The sequence below is a fragment of the Rhinopithecus roxellana genome, chromosome 6 (assembly GCF_007565055.1).
Source record: "Rhinopithecus roxellana isolate Shanxi Qingling chromosome 6, ASM756505v1, whole genome shotgun sequence".
NCBI lineage: Eukaryota > Metazoa > Chordata > Mammalia > Primates > Cercopithecidae > Rhinopithecus > Rhinopithecus roxellana.
This window is the reverse complement of record NC_044554.1, coordinates 51,164,335-51,185,402: the sequence shown is the minus strand read 5'-3', so window position 1 is coordinate 51,185,402 and position 21,068 is coordinate 51,164,335. Positions and strand designations below refer to the sequence as shown.

At 39.9% G+C, this 21,068-nt stretch overlaps 1 protein-coding gene across 1 annotated transcript; it reads right to left on the bottom strand.

The window, feature by feature from the left end:
* Window positions 1–791: 791 nt before the first annotated feature.
* CLEC5A (C-type lectin domain containing 5A) lies at window positions 792–20,380 on the bottom strand. The gene is made up of 7 exons (XM_010359829.2): window positions 20,183–20,380; window positions 19,568–19,666; window positions 18,693–18,752; window positions 17,251–17,319; window positions 9,154–9,290; window positions 5,129–5,235; window positions 792–3,641 (listed from the first exon to the last, which is right to left on the bottom strand). Exons 2-7 carry the CDS (start codon window positions 19,644–19,646, stop codon window positions 3,527–3,529), a joined length of 567 nt encoding a protein of 188 aa, XP_010358131.1. The 5' UTR covers window positions 19,647–19,666; window positions 20,183–20,380; the 3' UTR covers window positions 792–3,526.
* Window positions 20,381–21,068: the final 688 nt, after the last annotated feature.

Genomic DNA, 21,068 nt, shown 5'->3' with positions numbered 1-21,068 from the left:
GGCATAGTGAGTAATAAGTGGGAGATCCTAGGGAAGGCATAGCAAAGATGCTGAAATGGAGTGTGCAAAGGAGAAAGCAATTGCAGTCAGAGTGGTAACTGGAATGCAGACCATGTAGAGCCTTGTGAGCCTTTTTTTTTCCAGGTATGCAAAAGATAATATTATTTTACTTTTTTTTTCTTTTTTTCTTATACTTTATGTTCTAGGGTACATGTGCACAACATGTGCCATGTTGGTGTGCTGCACCCATTAACTCGTCATTTATATTAGTTATTTTTCCTAATGCTATCCCTCCCCCCTCCCCACACCCCATGACAGGCCCTGGTGTGTGATGTTCCCTGCCCTGTGTCCAAATGTTCTCATTGTTCAATTTCCACCTATGAGTGAGAACATGTGGTGTTTGGTTTTCTGTCTTTGCAATAGTTTGCTGAGAATGATGGTTTCCAGCTTCATCCATGTCCCTACAAAGGACGTGAACTCATCCTTTTTTATGGATGCATAGTATTCCATGGTGTATATGTGCTACATTTTCTTAATCCAGTCTATCACTGATGGACATTTGGGTTGGTTCCAAGTCTTTGCTATTGTGAATAGTGCCGCAATAAACATACGTGTGCATGTGTCTTTATAGTAGAATGATTTATAATCCTTTGGGTATATACCCAGTATTGGGATCGCTGGGTCAAATGGCATTTCTAGTTTTAGATCCTTAAGAAATTGCCACAGTGAGCCTTTTAAAGATGTTTGCTCTTTTCAGAAGCACATTGGAAAACCATCACAGGGGGCTGAAGAAGAGTGACAGAATCTGTTTAATGTTTTAACAAGATCATCCTGGTTGCTGGATGAACAATACATGAAAGGACAATAAAGGGAGAAGGATGAAGGCCAGGTGGAGATTGCATCAGTTAGATTTTGCTATATGAGACATAACCGGAAAACTCCAGTGGTATACAGTGATATAAGCTTTTATTTTCATGCTTAGAGTTTCTGCTGATCTAGGGTGGCTCTGCTGATCTCAGGTGGATTTGTTCGTGAATCTAAGGGTTGTATGGGGGTTGGCTGACCTAGGCTGGGCCCACATTTGAAGTCATGAACAGTGTGCCTTTGATCTCCATGTGGCTTGGCCACAACATTTTTGAGGCACCCTTCTCTGACTTGGGCAAATTTTTATTCGCATATTATAAATGAGTTAAGTTCTGAAAAATTAAGTGGCTTGCCTACTTTAAGCTTCTAGCAAATTGAAAAGCTACTTCTTGGATGAAGATCTCAACTTCAAATCCTCCACAAAATGCTTCTCCTAATGTCTAATGCCATTGAGATACATAGAGGAATGTTATTTAATATGTGCAATACTTTTTTGAGATAGGTATTACTACCCCATTTTATCAATAAGGAAACTAAGACCAAGAAAGGGTAAGAAAACTGTACTGATTCACACAGCATATTAGAAGCAAAGTCAAAACTCAAATTCAAATTTCATTGCCTTTTTCTTTAAAGCATGCCACTGCTATCTAATAAAGATCACATTTATCTAAGCTTGCAAGGATCCAGGAACTCTCCCAATGATAAACTTAAACCAAAGCCCACATTTTCCCTGTCTACTCCCCACTCCCACCCCAGGCCACTGGGCTCCTTTTAGAACCTGCACAGAAGTGTCTCCTAATCTTGGGGGAAATTTAAACTGTCTACTAAAGAAATCACTAGATGTCTAAATTTCCTGATCTTAAAAGTTTGCAGTTATTCTGTCATGAAACAGGAAGTGAAGCAACTATAGTTCTCTCTTCTCAAAACAGAAGGATTAGGATTTCCTTTCTGTTGTCTGAGTTCTGGGGCTTGCCTTTGGCTATAATTCTGTTGATTTTTCTCTCCACCTAGACTCAGCCTTACTTCCCTTCTCAACGGTAGCACTTATTCTTTGCCAACACAGTCAGAGAACTTGTATCTCCACAGGCTACTAATATAATTCCAATTTCCACCCCATCTCAAACACAAATTACTTCTGGTGATTCTCTTTAAGCAAGTTCAGACACCTGATGTGTTATCTCATTTTTAAAAATTGTAAGTGGCCATGCTAAGGAGCCCAAAATGATGAAACCTAGGAATGCAGAAACAGAACTTAGTGTTGTAATAAAAAATATGATTTACAACATCTTGTTTGGTATGCATATAGTGATATGTACAGTCATTACAGTGGTACGTTGTTATTAGACACAAAATGGTACGCATTGTACTTAGGCGACTATTATTTCCATCAGTTTTATACATGGTCTTCTTTATGGTTTACTTATTCATACTCAAAACACACAAGGCATCTCTTTTCTCTTTCTCATGCACCAAGCAGGGTAAATAGCTGATGTCTTGTGAATGTAGAGAACAGCCAGGGTATGCCAAGACTTTTCTTCCCCTTTCTTGCCTTTCTTCCAGTATGGCCAAATGAAAGCTGTTTCCTGTCTCAGGTGATTTCCATTTGACCCTGATGTTCCCTTTCTACTATGTGCTTATTCCTTGCCCCCAGCCAATGTTTCCCTGAGCAGCCCTCCTCTTTTTCTATTGCTTCATCAGCTGGACCTGTTCTAGATCAATGTGATGCCAACTAGTGCCAGGCTCCTTGGGTCAGTAGGCTGTGTCTGATATCAGGTTCTCTCTAGAACTGAAGGGACGAATATATTGTGATTATTGTTGCCTAAGAGACTATCCAAAATTTTAAAAATATACTCAACAAATACAGTCAGGTACTCAAAACCTTCAGAGCAAAGGAAGCCTGCTTACCTAAATTTTGGTTACAAAGGAGTTACATATGTTATAATGGAGTTTCAGAAATATGACAAGGGAATTTTTAGCTTAAGTGTCTCTTCAGGGCTTTGCTGAAGAACAGAAATCTAGTGTGTTTTGTTCCCTTGGCTGTCTGGTTTTCTTCAAAGGGGTCTCCAAGAAGGTTCCTATCCTGCCCAGACGTCTCTCCATTCCCATAAACAATGCTGCTGTCCGTGCTGCTCCAAGCTCAGCACTAGGAGCCCTCCCCAAGGCCCAGCCTTCGTTCAGACTGAGGAGAGCCTCTGCTACCCCAGCTTGTGGAGTTAGGGAGGGGCATGTGAATGGGCTTCCCTTGAGAACAGAGATGAGGTCACAGGAGCTATGTTTATCCCTCTTCCACCATGGTAATCCCTAAATAGTGTTTATAATTGCTCACTCTACAGTTGCTCCCTGGTAGTACAGTAGATACTCTGAGGCTAAAATAAAACAAACCCTGTCAACAGGCTAGGCCCTTTTGATCAGTCGGAAATGCTCAGTACTACAGAAGCAGACCTCATCTCTATACCAACTGAGTTGTTTCCATAAGACTGATCCTGTCTCCTGGAGATGGCTAGCATCCAGTTCCCCAGTGCAGAAGAAAGAAGCTCAGTTTCTCAAATGGGCAAGGACCGCTGCTGGTAGACAGATAGGTAAGTAAAAGAATCACTGGCCAGAAGACCTCTGTGGGTTCAAAAAGAGTTGCACGTATGGTTCTTGTCACAGGGAACTGTGATCATTTGGCATCCTTCTCACAGATCCTGCGGTACCTGATGTCACATGATGCAGCATCAAATGTCTTTGTTAGGCCAATGGTCGCACAGTTGAAATTCTGATTTTGATTGGTAACACTAAATGAGAAAACAAAACAAAACAAAACAAACAAACAAAAAACAAAGCATGGTAATGGCCCATAATTGTAGCCCAGGCTCTTCCTGATTCCAGAGGGAGAGTCTTGCAGGAATTTTACCTGGAGGGGCAGCAGACTACCAGGCCCACACAGGTCTCCATTTGGCTCAGATCCCTCTCCTAATCCAGCTCCACAAATGCAGCTGTAAACCGACCCTTTCCTGTCAGCTCTTCTGCCAGCTTGTGAGGATTCACAGTCTTGGACTAACTAACTCACTGTGGCGTTCGGTTAGAAGCATCTCATGGGCTGTCTCATCTTACAAAAGTACTGTTTAGGACAGTACTTGTGTTCACAGTGGGAGGACAGGAAGGAAAAGGAGAGAGGTTGTGCATCCCTTTCCAGACCATAGTGGCTTCAGAAAAACTTGGTGGAGGTATTTGTTGGCTCTCCCACCTCTTTTTCTGTCATTCAGTCTGTTTCAGTCTGACTGAAAAGACTCTGGTTTCAGAGAAATGTCATGTGTTTTGGACTAGCTGTATGATATTTAACACATTTCTAAGTTTTGCTTGTCCTCAGTTCAACTGTCTGTGAAATGGGGAGTGATAAAAGCTTTTCATGTAGCATCATGGGGAGTATTTCAGGAAACAACATATGCAGAGTGTTTAGCATAGTGCTGGCATTAAAAGACACTGAATAAATATCAATTTCCTCCTCTCTGTAGGGAAGCCCAGTTACAAGCTGGGGGACTGACTTGACCTCTGTTTGAATCACTACTTTCGTATAAACACTGGGAAAATTATTGGTGTTCGCACCAATCCTAATCTCCATGGAACAATTCACGGGAGACAGCTCTTGGGGGTCAGAAGTTCATAGCTTTGAGGCATAGACAAGTTGCTTATAATAACCTTTATTTAGATAAAGAAGGCACATCTGGGGAAACTTGTAGGTACTTTGTAATAAAATGTGATCTGTGGGTTAAAAGATGAAGCCCTTTTGATCAGTCAGAAATGCTAGGTGTTATAGAAACAGATCTCATCTCTATACCAACTGGGTTGCCTCCATAAAACTGACCGTGTCTCCTTGAGATAGCTAGCATCCAGTCTAGACTCATATCTAGTCTGTTTGAAGTCAAGAAACTAAGCTTTTTTGATCAGTCAGAAATGCTCAGTGCTATACAAACTAGCATCTATAGAGAGCTGCGAGATACATCAAATGAGTGCTATGTATGTGGATTTGTTTGGATCCTGATTTGAATAAAATAATTTGCTATATGAATACTCTTCTCTCTCCTTATGAAAGTTTGATCTCTTTCATAAGAAAAAGTTTATTAAAATGTGTCTCAGGGAATAGATGGGTTGGAAGAAAGGAGAAGAACAGAATAGAGTCAAGTGTCAGCGTTTGAGCTATTCCAGAGCGAACCCACCAATCTCAGGTTTGGTCTTTTGAAGCAAACCAAGATCCCCAGGAAACTGTGGGATGTTCACGTACTTGCCATTGAACACAGAGTTGTTGATCCAACGCCATCTTTTCTCTTCACGGTTGTAAATTAAGCCAATAAAATACTTCTCTGTATCAGCTATGTCCTGAAGAAACTTCTAGAAATTAAAAAAAAAATTCAACAGTGACTCTTTTAATGATGCCTCTCTTGAGCCAATGTGCCCATGATTGTATCTGATCCTGGGAATAAGGAAGGCTGGTAGGGAACTCTGAGACCGGCTATAGCTGGGACTCACTACTAACCCTAAAGAAGTTGTCAGGCTTCACAGGGAATCTGGAAAGCCTGAGGTCTTGTTAAAACAGATTGCTGGGCTCCTGGTTAAGTAGGTCTAGTGAAGGGAACCAATAATTTACTTTTCTACAAAATGCCCAAGTGATACTGATGTTTCTGTCCAGGGACCACACTGTGAGAATGAAGGGGAAGGGGTACTATACAATCGGAAATAGTGTCATTTAAAGAAAAATATGTCATGCTTCTATCCATAGGATTGTTTTTGTTGCCAGAAATTTTATATGCTAAGTAAGGCTGAATCAAGTGTTAACAAAATGTGTTTCTATTTATTGAATACTTAGGAAAGGAAAACAGTGAGATTTAAAAGTATATTGCTTTTAGAAGTGTAATCCAAGAAGAAATAAGCAAGTGCTTGTTGAATATTTGCTAATTTGACACTAGTCCTAGACATCTTTGTTCTGTATTTAATTGATAAGTTACAAATCATTTCAGCCAGAAGTGTTTCCTATACCTCCCATAATCAGTGGGTATCCAAGTCTTATTCTTTCCATCCCCATGGCTATTTCCTTAGTTTCTCCCTTTTCAATGTTCTCCTTTTCTGAAATATCTTATTTCAATAATAACTTGTTAATTAATTACTGAATGTTCTCATTTACCAAACATCTTTTGAGTGTCTATTATGTGCCATGCATTGTGTTAGGCTGAGGATATGGAAGCAAATATATTTCTCCTCAAAGAAATTACGATCAAGAGGGTTGGCAAACTACAGCCAGCGGGCCAAATCCAGACTTCATCCTGTTTTGGTAAATGTTTTATTGGAATGCACCCACGCCCATTGCTTACATATTATCTATGGCTGCTTTCAAGTTACAACAGCAGAGACCAATGCCCTGAAAAGCTTAAAATGTATCTTATCTGACCCTTTTAAAAAAAAGTTTTCTGACCCATAGTCTAAAACCAGAATCCTTAATGCTAAACTCTCACGCTGGAAGCCATGGATGGTTTCCCAGGAAAACTATGAAACCACTGGAATATTATGAAAAATATTTTGCTTATGTAATGTTTCTAGGAAGAAGTACATAGATTTTATCACCATTTTTAAAAAGTCAGTGGTCTTTGAACCACTGATTCCAGAGTGAGAGTCTGTTTGAAGAACCACAGGTTTAATGAGGGAAGACAACCAACTTAACTAGCATAATGAGGTATCTCAGGTGTAGTCCTAGGGAATTATATACTAGATCTGGAAGAGGCAGAAAGGAGGAAGCGATCATTCTACATAGATCTGAAGTTTTTCTAGAATGATAGATGAGGTGATACCTGAGATGAATTTTAGGAGATAGCTAAGTTTGTCAGACAAACTGTCGGGGAGAGTATGGACTTCTGGAAGATGGCATGGATTATAGGCAGGCGGGGGAAGCAGCCTGGAGCATTTGAGGAACTGCAAGATGCTCAGTATAGTTAGTGCAGAGGTGGCAGGGAGGTGGTTTGAGAGACAAGGCTGGAGAGAAGGCAGAGGCGACACTGTGCAAGGCCTGATACGAGGTAAGGTACATGGATGTGCTTTGGTCGAGGAGTAGAACGAGGCAGACATCTGGGCCAAAGTGACTCAGTGAGTTTAGGGAATGTGTATATATATATATATATATATGCTTGCTATATAACCTGTTTGTGTAAGCTCATGCTTAGCTGAGAGCCACTGTTGTTTGAAAAAGGTACAATTGACCTGCCGATGTTGTGCACGCAGCTTGGCTCGGCTCAGTGTGTCTTGACATGGTACAGGCGTTGGTGCCCAGAGAAAGAGAGAGCGAACCAAGGCTGTCCATCTTGCAGATGGACAGAGGGGAGCCAGGACACAGCTCAGCATGCACTGATGTCCAGAGGGAGAAAGAGTTAAGCTGCTGACCCTGAACACAAGGGAGAACTGGCTGTGCAGCTGTGCATGGGAGCGGCCGGATCAAGCAGCCAGCCAGACAGTGCGAGAAAGCTGCTGATGAAAGAGCTGCTGAATAAAACTACATTTCACCTGCTTACGGCCCCCCCGAGTGTTCTTTCAGCTATCTGCCACCCAGGCAGGACCTGAGCATGGGCTGGAACCTGACCGTGAGTGTGACATTTGGCGTGGTCATGAACCTAACATATGCCATGCTAGGAGAACTGGGGTTTAACCCATTTTAATTTGGAAAATGGCACAGTTTAGAGCCTTAGAGGTATTATGATGTCAGTTCTGAGGGGGACAGCTAGTAAGAGTGCAAAACAGGAGGCAAGGAGATGGATTAGAAGAATTCTGAAGAAATCCAGGCAAGAACTGAACTATTTGTTTTGAGCATAGAGAGAAAAGGACTTGGTTAACAAATAATTGAGGAGGAAAAGACAAGGTAAAGTCCCAGAAAACTCTTAGCCTTCAATCTTGGGTGACATGAGTACTCACCAGTATTTGGAATGTAAAAGGAGTAGCGGTGGGGTCAAATATAATTGACTCAGTTTTGAACATAGTGAGTTTGTGGGACTCTTGAAACATCAAAGTGCAATTTGATATACCTGTTTGGAGGAGAAGGATGAGCTGGAGACACAGACTTGAGAGTCACCAGCAACCCATTGGCATGATGACCTTTGTCTTTTCCTTTTCCTTTTTTTTTTTCAAGGCAGATCCTTGCTCTGTTGCCCAGGCTAGAGTGTAGTGGCACAATCATGGCTCACTGCAGCCTCTGCCTCCTGAGTTCAAGCAATTCTTGTGCCTCAGCCACTTAAGTAACTGGGATTTCAGGTGTGCACCGCCTCACCTGACTAATTTTTAGTAGAGACATGGTTTCACCGTGTTGGCCAGGCTGGCCATGATGACTTTTTCATCACCAAGGATGCAAATTGGGATCCACAAAACTTAATGGGTGTGGCAGACTTGTCACACTTGCTTCTTCCCTTTGCCTTCCCTCCTTTCCTCTTTTCATTCCCCTGTCTTGCTCCTGTTTTTCTACCTTAGGACATTTTCCCTTGCTACCTGGGTACTTAGCCCTAGAGGGTTTGTAGCATCCAGATCCCTTGGTCATCTATTACCAAGATTCAGAAAGGAGATTATCTTACAAGTTCTTCTAAATCCCAGGAGGACTTTTTAGAGGAGGAATAAGGGGATAGAAGTGAGAGAAGCAAGAGTATAGTGTATGTAGCACAGATTAGAGTATGGGTTTTGGAGTCAGAGAGATCTGAATTCAATCCTGTGTTTTGTTATTTGACCTTGGGCAAATTACTTTTCTGTGCCCTAGTTGCCAGTTATAAAATGTGGATAGTAATACATCTTCATGATTATTATCATGATCATCTACTGCAAATTCAGTTCTATGACCTGATTCTCAGTTTTTCACATTACTAATTTTGTCAATTCACATCTTCCTTGTTTACTACGCAGACTGGGATGGTATATTGACATCACATCTATGAGGTATTCTTTTAGTTGTTAAACAACTTTGACACACATCATCTCATTTGGTCATTTGCTTCACTTTAAATATCTCGGCCCATCCCCAGGATATCAGCTCATTACTGCGCCCTGTAGAAAAAACCACAAGGTGTGAATTTCTGTGGTTTAATGAAACTGAAAAACATGCTGCTTCACTGCTACTTAGAAGAGTCTCCTAACCCCCAGTCCAGAACAAATAGCTTCAGTTTTTCAGCCAGCCACCTCTCCATTCCTCACTCAATCCCATCCCTGCTTCCCCAAATTTCCACCCCATCCCACCCACTGAGGCTGTGTAGAGTGTGTAGCTTTACTGTACCATTCCAGTGTCCTCACCAGTTTCTCTGGCGTGTTGACAATTGCCAGTGTGGATCCTTTTCTTTTGCAAAAGTCCCTGCTTTCATTCCAAGATGATTCAGAAGTAGGTAAGAGAAAACATCTTTCTTGATAAAATTCCCAGTCTTTGGGGCAGACTGAAGAGGTCCAAGAAAGGAGAGTATGAGTTTACTGGTTTGGGGTATGAATCCTGGAATTAAGTGATGAAACAGCGATGCATATTTTTGTTTTAACGATTATATTGGTAAAAATTATTCTCCATCCAGGAAGGAATTCCACCCAGTCTAGTCTGGTTCCCTGACAATAATCTAAAGAGAATAAGGAGAAGAGCACAATGGTTGAATAGAAGTTTCCATTAGTCGTCCCCCTACAGGAACACCAAATGTGACAACTATCTACACATAAAAAAGCACATACACATACATGAGAACAAAAAGTCAGATGAACACGCAGTTCCTGGGTAGCTGAAAGAGGCACTGCAGAGGGTAGGAAAGACAGTCTTGAATTACTGACACCAGCTCTGCCCTATCCCTGCTGCAGTGACAGCATGGCATGGTAAAGTCTGTGTGCATGGGAGAGGGAGTGTGCAGGGATCGTGAGACTTTACATTGGACTCAGTGCTGCCCTCTCACAGTGGAGGGCAAAATGGACCGAACTCAGCTGATGCCCACCCATGGAGGAAGCATTTAGATGAGTGCTAGCCAGAGGGGAATAACCCACCCAGTGGTTGAAACTTGAGTTCTGGCAAGCCTTGCCCACTGTGAGCTGAATGGCTTTGGGGCCCTAAATAAACTTGAAAGGTATTCTAGGCCACAAGGACTACAACTCCTAGGCAAGTCCTTGTGCTGAGCTGGGCTTTGAGCCAGTGGAATTAGAGGGCACCTACTGAGATACCAGCCAGGGTGACCAAGGGAATGCTTGTGCCATTGCTCTCCCAACCCCAGGGAGCACAACTTGCAGCTCCAGAAGAGACCCTTGCTTTCTGCTTGAGAAGAGGAGAGGGAAGAGTAAAGAGCACTTTGTCTTGCATCTTGGATGCAAGCCACAGTAGAATAGGGCACTAGTCAGAGTCGTGAGGTCCCCATTCCAAACTCTAGTTCCTGAAAGACATTTGTAGATACACCTGGACATACCCTGGACCAAAAGTGAATCCTCTGTCTTGAAGATAAGTACACAGTTCTGACAGGACCCTTCACCTGCTGATGAAAGAATTCTTGGCCCCTGAATAATAAGCAGCAATCCCTAGGTAGCATGTTATGGGCCTTGGGTGAGACTGAGATGTCTCGGGCTTCAAATGAAACCCAGCACATTCTTCTGCTAGAGAAAAGAAGAGAGAAAAGTAAAGGGGGCTTTGTCTTGCACCTTATGTAACAGCTTGGCCACAGAGAAGTAAAGGTCAGCTCTTGGGGTCCAAGATTCCAGGCCTTGACTCTTGAATAGCATTTCTGGACCTGCCCTGGACCAGATAGAAGCCCACAGACATAAAGAGTGGGTTTCTAGGCCTGGCAGCATTTGTGGCAAGCTGACCAAAGAGCCCTTGTACCTTAAACAAAAATCAGTGGTATTCTGGCAGTGACCCTGTGGGCCTGTGATGGTAGTGGTCATAGGGTGGAGCTCCACTGCCTGCGGAAAGGGGAGGGAAGAGTGGAAAGAACTATGTCTCATGATTCGAGTTTCGGCTCAGCCACAGGAGAATAGAGCACCAGGTAGATTTATAAGGTTTTTGACTCCAGTCCTTGGTTCTAAGACAGCATCTCTGGACCTATTTAAGGCCTGGTGGAACTCATTGCCCTGAAGGGAAGGTCACAGGATTGGCTAGCTTCACCATATGCTGATTATAGAGCCGTAGGATCTTGACAAAACATAAACAGTACCCAGGTAGTGGTTGTAGTGGGCCTTGAGTGAGACTCAGTGCTGTGCTGGCTTCAGGTCTGACCCAATGCAGTCCCAGTGCTGGTGGTCACAGGGATGCTTGTGTCACCCCACTCCCAGCTCTGGGCAGCTCAGCACAGAGAAAGAGATTCTGTTTGGGAAAAAGTAAGGAAAAAGAACAAGAGTCTCTGTCTGGTAATCCAGATAAATCTTTCAGATCTTATCCGAGACCAAGCAGGTGGGTACCTGTACGAGTCTGCAAGACCCACAGCGTTACTGGGCTTGAGATGTCCCCCATGCAGATAGAGCTTAGGTCACAACACCCGAGTCCTTTTGAATACCTGGAAAGCCTTCCCAAAAAGGACAGATATAAACAAACCCAGATCGTGAAAGCTACAATAAATACCTCTCTTCTATGCCCAGACACTGATGAACATCTACAAATATCAAGACCATTCAGAAAAACATGACCTCACCAATTGAGGTAAATAAGACACCAGGGACCAATCCTGGAGAAACAGAAATATGTGACCTGTTAGACAGAGAATCCAAAATAGCTGTGTTGAGGAAACTCAAATAAATTCAAGATAACACAGAGAAGAAATTTAGAATTCTATCAGATAAACTAAGAGATTGAAATAATTAAAAAGGATCAAGCAGAAATTCTGGAGTTAAAAAATGAAATTCGCATACTGAGGAATACATCAGAATATTGTAATAACAGAACCAGAGGGGTCACAGATGTCAAAGGAGACAAAAGAAAAAAGAATAAGAAACAATGAAACACATTCGTAAGGTCTAAAAAATTGCCTCAAAAGGGCAAATGTAAGAGTTACTGGCCTTAAAGAGGAAGTAGAGAAATAGATAGGGGTAGAAAGTTTATTCAAAGGGATAATAACAGAGAACTTCCCAAACCTAGAGAAGGATATCAATATCCACGTGCAAGAAGGTTATAGAACACCAAGTAGATTTAACCCAAAGAAGCCTACCTTAAGGCACTTAATAATCAAACTCCCAAAGGTCAAGGATAGTGAAAAGATCCTAAAACCAGCAAGAGAAAAGAAACAAATAATGTACAATGGAGCTCCAATATATCTGGTAGCAGACCCACATTGTTACTAGGCTTGGGATGTCCCCCAAGTGGAAATCTTACAGGCCAGGAGATTTAATATGCATGGCATATTTAAGTTGCTGAAGGAAAAAACCCTTTACCCTAGAATACCATATCTGATGAAAATATCCTTCAAACATGAAGAAGAAATACTTTCGAGACAAATAAAAGCTGAGGGATTTAATTAACAGCACACCAATCCTATAAGAAATGCTAAAAATAGCTCTTTAATCTGAAAGTAAAGGACATTAATGAGCAATAAGGAATCATCTGAATATATGAAATTCACTGATTATAGTAGGCACATGTTAAAACACAATAATCGTAACAGTGTAACTGTGGTATGTAAAGTACTCTTAAGTAGAAAGACTAAAAGATGAACCAATAAAAATGATAACTGCAACAAATTTTCAAGGCATAGACAGTAAAAACAAAGTTATAAATGGAAACAACAAAAAGTTAAAAAGTGAGAGACAAAGTTAAAATGTAGAATCTTTATTAGTTTTCTTTTTTTGCTTACTTGTTTGTTTATGTAAGCAGAGTTAAGTTGTTATCAGCTTACAATAATGGGTTATAAGATAGTATTTGCAAGCCTCATAGTAACCTTGAATAAAAAAATATACAGTAGATATATGAAAAACAAAACACAGGAAATTAAATCATACCACCAGAGAAAATCACCTTCACTAAAAGGAAGACAGGAAGGAAAGAAAGAAGGAAAAGAAGACCAAAAAACAACCAGAAAGCAAATAACAAAATGGCAGAAGTAAGTGCTTACTTATTAATAATAATATTGAATGTAAATGTATTAAACTTTCCAATCAAAGTATGTAGAGTGGCTGAATGGATGAAAAAACAAGACCTAATGATCTATTTTCCACAAGAAACATACTCCACTCCACCTATAAAGATACATACAGACTGAAAATGAAGGGATAAAAAGAGACATTTCATCCCAATGGAAACCAAAAAAGAGCAACAGTAGCTATACTTATATCAGACAAAATAGATTTTGAGACAAAAACTGTAAGAAGAGACAAAGAAGGTCACTATATAATGACAAAGGGGTCACTTCAGCAAGAGGATATAACGATTGTAAGTATATATGCACCCAATACTGGCACACCCAGATATGTAAGGCAAATATTATTAGAGCTAAAGAAATAGATAGCCTCCAATACAACAATAGCTGGAGAGTTTAACACTCCGCTTTCAGCACTGGACTCATCTTTCAGATGGAAAATCAATAAAGTAACATTGGACTTAATCTATACTATAGACCAAATGAACATAATAGATATTTATAGAACATTCTATTCATCAGCTACAGAATACACATTCTTTTCTTCAGCCCATGGATCATTCTCAAGGATAGACCATATGTTAGGTAACAAAACAAGCCTTAAAACACTCAAAAAGTGGAAATGATATTAAGCATCTTCTCTGACCACAATGGAATTAAATAGAAGTCAATAATAAGAGGAAACTTGGAAACTGTACAAATACATGGAAGTTAAACAATATGCTCCTGGATGACCAATAAGTCAATAAAGAAATTAAGAAGGGAACTGAAAAATTTCTTGAAACAAATGATAATGAAAACACAGCATACTGAAACCTATAGGATATTAAGATGGAAGTTTATATCTATAAGTGCCTACATCCAAAAAAAAAAAAAAAAAAAAAAAAGGAAAAGCTTCAAACAAAACATCTGATGACAAATCTTAAAGAACTAAAAAAGCAAGCACAAATTAAACCCAAAATTAGTAGAACAAAAAAAATAAAGATCAAAGCAGAAATAAATTGAAATGAAGAAAACAATACAAAACATCAATGCAAAGAAATTTGGCTTTTTTAAAAGATAAATAAAATCAATAAACCTTTAGCCAGACCAAAAAAAAAAAAAAAAAAAAAAAAAAAAAAGAGAGATGACCCAAATTAATAAAATCAGAGATGAAAAAGGAGACATTAGAGACATTATAATGGACAGCACAGAAATTCAAAGGATCATTAGTGACTACTGTGAGCAACTATATGCCAATAAATCGTAAAGTCTAGAAGAAATGGGCAAATTCCTAGACATGTACAACCTATCAAGATTAAACCACAAAGAAATCCAAAACCTGAACAGATCAATAACAAGTGATGAGATGAAAGCCATGATAAAAATTCTCCCAGTAAAGAAAAGCCCAGGATCCAATGGCTTCACTGCTGAATTATGCCAAGTATTTAAAGAAGAGCTAATACCAATCCTACTCAAACTGTTCTGAAAAATAGAGAAAGAGGGAATACTTCCAAATTTATTCTATGAAGCCTACATTACCCTGATACCAAAAACAGACTAAGACACATCAAAAAATGAAACTACAGGCAAATATACCAATCAATATTGGTGCAAAACACCTCAACAAAATACTAGCAAGCTGAATTCAACAACATATTAAAAAGATCATTCATCATGACCAAGTGAGATTTATCCCAGGGATGCAAGGGTGGTTCAATATATGCAAATTAATCAGTGTAATACATTATACCAACGGAATGAAGGACAAAAACCATATGACCATTTCAATTGATGCTGAGAAATTATTTGATAAAAGTCAACATCCCTTCATGATTAAAACTCTCAAAAAGCAGGGTATCGAAGGAACATCCCTCAACAAAATAAAAGCCATATATGACAGACCTACAGCCAGCATATATTGAATGGGGAAAAAAATGAAAGCCTTTCCTGTAAGATCTGGAACATGGCAAGGCTGCACACCCTTTCATCACTCTTTTTCTACATAGTACTGGAAGGCTTAGCTAGAGCAGTCAGACAAGAGAAAGAGATAAAGGGCATCCAAATTGGAAAGGATGAAGACAAATTATCCTTGTTTGCAGATGATATGACCTTATATTTGTAAAAACCTAAAGATTCCACTAAAAAACTATTAGAACTGATAAACAAATTCAGTAAAGCTCCAGGATACAAAATCAACAGACAAAAATTAGTAGCATTTCTACATGCCAACAGTGAACACTCTGAAAAGAAATTAAGAGACTAACCCCATTTATAATAGCTACAAATAAAATAAAATACCTAGGAATTAATTTAACCAAAGAAGTGAAAGTTCTATACAATGAAAACTATAAAACATGGATGAAAGAAATTGACAAGGACACCAAAAAAAAAGGAAAAATATTCCATGTTTGTGGATTGGAAGAATTAATATTGTTAAAATGTCCACTCTACTCAAAGCAATCTACAGATTTAATGCAATCTTTGTCAATAATCCAATGACATTATTCACATAAATAGAAAAAATTATCCTAAAATGTACATGGAACCACAGAAGACCCAGACTATCCAAAGCTATCCTAAGCAAAATAATAACAAAACTGGAGGAATCACATTACCTGATTTCAAATTACACTACAGAGCTTTAGTTACCAAAATGCCATGGTACTGGCATAACAACAGACATATAGACCAGAACAGAAGAGAGAACTCATAAATAATTCTATACATCTATAGTAAACTCATTGTTGACAATGGTACCAAGAACATGCATTGAGAAAGGGACAGTGTCTTCAATAAATGGTGCTGGGAAAACTGGATATTCATACGCAGAAGAATAAAATGAGACCCTTATCTCTTGACATATACAAAAACTAAATCAAAATGGATTAAAGACTGAAATCTAAAATCTCAAGCTATGAAAATACAAGAAAACTTTCTGGAAACTCTGTAGGACATTGAAGTGAGCAAAGATTTCTTGAGTAATATCCCACAAGCACAGGCAACCAAAGGAAATATAGAAAAATGAGATCATATTAAGTTAAAAAAGCTTCTGCCCAGCAAAGGAAACAATCAACGAAGTGAAGAGACAACCCACAGAATGCAAGAAAATGTTTGAAAACTACCCATTTGACAAGGGATTAATAAGCAAAATATGTAAGGAGCCCAAACAACTGTATAGGAAAAAAAAAAATCTAATAATCTAGTTAAAAAATGGGCAAAAGATCTGAATAGACATTTCTCTAAAGAAGCAGTACAAATGGTAAATAGAAATATAAAAAGGTGCTCAACACCATTCCTCATTATAGAATTTCAAATCAAAACTACCATGAGATATCATCTCAACCCAGTTAAAATGGCTTTTATCCAAAAGGCTGGCAATACCAATACTGGAAAGGATTTGGAGAAAAGGGAGCCCTCATACACTGTTGGTGGGAATGTAAACTAGCCCACCTATGGAGAAGAGTTTGGAATTCCTCAAAAAACTGTAAATAGAGCTACCACATGGCCCAGCAATTCCACTCCTAAGTATAGACCCAAAAGAAAGGAAATCAGTATATTGAAGAGACATTTGCACTCCTATTTTTATCGCAACACTATTCACAATAGCCAACCTATGTGTCCATCAACAGATGGATGGATAAAGAAATGTGGTACATATACACAATGGAGTATTATTTGTGCATAAAAAAAATCAGATCCTGTCATTTGCAACATGAATGGAACTGGAGGTCATTATGTTACATGAAATAAGCCAGGCAGAGAAAGACAAACTTCACATGTTTTCACTTATTTGCAGGAGCTAAAGTTTGAAACAATTGAACTCATGGAGATACAGCGTGGAAGGATGGTTACCAGAGGCTGGAAAGGGTAGTTGGTGGGAAGGTATGGGGGAGAAGTGGGACTTGTTAATGGGTACTAAAAAATAGAAAGACTAAATAAGACCTAGTATTTGCTGGCACAACAGGGTGACTATAATCAAACATAGTTTAATTGCAGATTTAAACATAACTAAGAGTATAATTGGATTATTTGTAATACAAAAGATAAATGCTTGAGGTGATGGATACTCCATTTACCCTGATCTAATTGTTACATATTGCATGCCTTTATCAATATATATTGTGTAACCTATAAATATATATACCTACTATGTACTCAGAAAATTTTTAAAAAGCCAAAATAATGTATGTAAAGAGAATGAACTGGAAGGTCTTTATGGTCCCTTTGAGAAAAAAAATTCCATAAGAATAACGACAATGGGAGAAGTCTCTAAGAATTCAGTGCATGAGAACCTAGGGGATGGAGAGTAGGTTGTAACCTTGCACTTTACCTGTTCCATAGCTTCTTGTGGGAATGAAGCCGTTGGGACTTGGGGAACTGCTCCCAAAAATCTGTGAGACTTAAGTGAAAAGAAAACCTGAAGGTTATAGTATGACAAATACAACACAGAAACAGAAACATCAGAGTATGGGCTGTGTGACTATCTGAATCATGGAGATGATGAGAAGCTCTTGGCTACTCTGAGCTAGAACATTTCAGACAATTTCTTTCTTTGAGCCTTCCATCTAACTACTGCCATTATTTGTCATGCTCGACACCCAAATCCTATTTCATGTCTCCTTTTTTTTTGATGTAGCGGTAGGCATCAAATCCGGAGAAAAAGAACAGAAGAAAGGAAAAGTAATGGAGGAATTTAGTTATCAGAGAGACACTCTCACACTCCTATCTTGTATAAACCTTTGACAGTGTTTTCTCCAAAGGACTGTTTGGAGTACTTCTCCCCCAGGCTCCACACAGCATCTTTGCTGTTCTTTCTATTTCTGGTGTCCCAGATTCAATAGGAAAATTCATAATCCTGGGCAACTCTGGGACCCTTTTCTCATTAGCACTGTATTAGCTCTAAGGATTGAGGCTAATTGGAACAAAATTTCAGGACCAAGGGGATAACAGCAGACAAGGAAGCAAATGAACTTAAGGGAGATTTTCTATAAGCAGGGAAGGGTCCATTCATTTCTAGAAATCCATATAGGGGCCTCATTTTCCTGGGAACAGTGACTGTCTGAGCAGGCAGCTGCAGTGACTTCAGAGGCTGGTCAAACATCTCATCGGGGTGCCAGTTATTTGTCCATTGTGGTTGAAGACCATTTTACTCTGACATCAAATTAGTTACTTACTTTTATCTTAGTGAAACAAATTGGCATTCACTTTTTATTTAGTTTATAGACTCTAAGATGTAATAGCCTGGTTTTCATCAGAAACTACTTTGAGATTATAACTTAAGGACTCAATAAGTATTTTATGGGTATTTTTTCCATACAGCTCACTGTATTGGGTTGCCTCTGTTGATACTAAGATAAATGAGAAGTGGTCTTTCTCCTAACGATGTCAATAGTAATAGGTGTCTTAACAGGAAGTGAGAGGATGTTGTTGGGAAAGGCTTCAGGAGGAAGCTGGTTTAACAGGGACAGGAGAACCATGCCCCACTCATCTCTCTATCTCCCATAGCTCCTGGCTATTAAACACTTTCACATTCTATTATAATGATTAGATATAAATCATCCCCATATCCAGAAGAAAACTTGAGGATCAGAAATTTCCCTCAGTCTGCTCTTGGTTTTCTCATATGTAAAAGAAAGGAAATTAATTAGAGGATCTTTATGGACCATTGTACAAAAGAATTTCTTGGGAAAGGAGGCTGTGTGGAAGGTCTCTAGAAATTCAGCATAGAAATAGCGGGAGGAGGGGGAGAAGATTTACCACCATGCAGATTACCTGTTCCATAGCTCCTGGTGGTGGTGAAACCATCGTTACTTTTGTTAAAAATCTGTGGAACTGAAAAGAAAATCAGCTGTTGGCTCAGCCCGAAATGTGACTGCACGATGAATATGGCAAAAACGTATCAGCACAGCGGCTGCTAGGGTACTGTGACTATTAGTGGGAAATACTGAACTCTCTGACTCAGTGAAGATGCGTAAATGTGGTTTTGTGACTACGTTCACTTATTCCTATTTCTTTCCTGCTGTCTGACATGACAGGAATTGCACCTTCAGATTGCATCATGGGGAAGACACCTCTTAGCTAACTACTGCCTCCTACTCACATTTCCTTCCTCATTTATTTTCCCTACTGGCTTTCTGGGGCTGGAGAAGATTCTAGTTTCTGATTGCAGTAAAATCCTTTCCTAGGAGGCTTCTTTTACTAGGCATTTGGATGAATTAATTTATATGTACACAGAGAGAAATTTCTTTGTCAGTTAAATCCTGTTACATTATAATTCAGCTCTCACTACGGCCTTATCATTGGGTTGAACTGGAGCTGTATTTTTAGATTTTGGCAACAATAACAAGCACTGCCAAGTACTTCAGCTGAGATCACCCAACTAATACTCCACTAGCAAAAGCTTTGCATGGGGGTCTAACCATCAGAGACTGTTAAGTTCTATATCTCCAAGGTAGACCAAGGAGCCTGGCCCACTGTGTGTGCTGGGGAGTGAGAAAGGCATTGCCAATTGACATCAGATTGGGCCAGTTAGTCTAAGATGGAAAGACTTGGGTATGAAACCTGTATACACAACCTTGCCTTCTAAGAGAAGAGTCAATGAGCCAAACAACGTGGAGGTTAGGGCAAGAGGTTGCCCAAATACTCACAATAAAGTAGAAAGAAAGTCATTCCAACAACTTTAAGCACCACCACAATAAGCCCAGAGATGATCATGTGCCAGTTCATGGTGAAGAAGCTGCAGGGGCCTGTGAAGATTAGAGCACGGCAGCATCAGAATTCGGGAACAAGGCTGCTTTTCACCAGGACATATTCCAGCCTCTCGCTCAGAGTACCCAAAGCAAGACAGACTTGGAAGACAGGCATGACATTGATAGGTACCAGGAGGTGACCCAGCATGGGCCCAGAACACAGAAAGAAACAGGTATTGATTAGAGCCTTGGAACAGGCATGCTGCCTCTCCTTCTGGACAGCAATCTAGGGTCTAGAAGTAATTCCCTACTCTGGGCCTCAGCCTTGCCCTATTTGTGGCCTCCTAAATTCTGTCTAATAATTAAACCCTCTCCTGTATTTTGAGAACCCTTATCCTTGAAATGACCCTTGTTCCCAAGGACCTTAGTTTGTAGCCTTCACCATACTGACTTAAGTTGTCAGAAGCCTCAATCTTCCAAATACCAGGGGTAGGAGACAGACAGGACAGGCATCCCTGAAGGTCTTGCCATTGCTCAACAGTCCATGCAGCCAGGACAGACAGACAGACTCACCTCTTTCTCCCTGGAAGGCTAGGCTGGATTGCAGATGGGGGTCTTCCTGGTGGCCCAATGCTTGGTGTGGCAGGCAGGGGCCCCGTCTCCTGAGAATATGCTCCTTCTGCCCAAGCAACGTTCTTCCTTCTTCACAGTCTCTGCCTTGGTGGCATCCCCGCGAAATACTTCTTCCTGTTCAGTGTTCTTGGCAAAGGGAGCAGGCGGGGCAAAGAAGGGAAGAGAGTCTCTAGTCCTAGTGGTGGCAAGAACAGAGTTCCTGCCAGGGGAGTTCTAATACAGAGGAACATTTTAAGAACAATTTGGAGAACGAAATACGTCAACACAGACTCACCCTTCCTCTGTGTCTAAATCTCCTTGAAATACAGTGGGGAGAGAAATGTAGTAAAGTTTTAACAAACGTTGAATCTGGATAAAAGGTAGCTGGAAGTTATTTGTACTTTCCTTACAACATTTCTGCAAGTCTGAAATTATGTCAAGTTAAAAATGTTAAGAAGAGAAATCCAGTTGAAGACACTAATATTAATGAGTAGGTCCTTGCTGTTCCATTTGCTCCATTTGCTGCAGCTCTGCTCAGTCCCCTTTATCATGGACTCCTCTCTGGCACCACCTGCTCACCTTCCAGAAGTGTTTCTTGAGCATGGCACTCTGCTGGATACAGCAGTGGGCTAGGGTGAACAAAAATACTCAAGTCCTATTATCAAGGAGTTTTAAATTGCATATTAAATTTGAAAATTTGCTTTTATTTTCCCTGCTATGAAAGCTACATGTACTCATGACAAAAAAAAAAAAAAAAAAAAAGTGGCTGGAAAATATTAAAAAGGAAAATTGAGAAAACAAAAAACATTTATAACCTTATACATTTAGTTACAGGGATTACTAGCAC

Excerpts from the sequence above, each read along its gene's own strand:
- CLEC5A (XM_010359829.2), bottom strand. The coding sequence starts at position 19,646 with ATGAACTGGCACATGATCATCTCTGGGCTTATTGTGGTGGTGCTTAAA. Across the intron at positions 5,236-9,153 it reads TCAACACGCCAGAGAAACTG|AAGTTTCTTCAGGACATAGC; the intron begins GTGAGGACACTG and ends TTTAATTTCTAG. Across the intron at positions 3,642-5,128 it reads AACTCTGTGTTCAATGGCAA|TGTTACCAATCAAAATCAGA; the intron begins GTACGTGAACAT and ends TTTCTCATTTAG.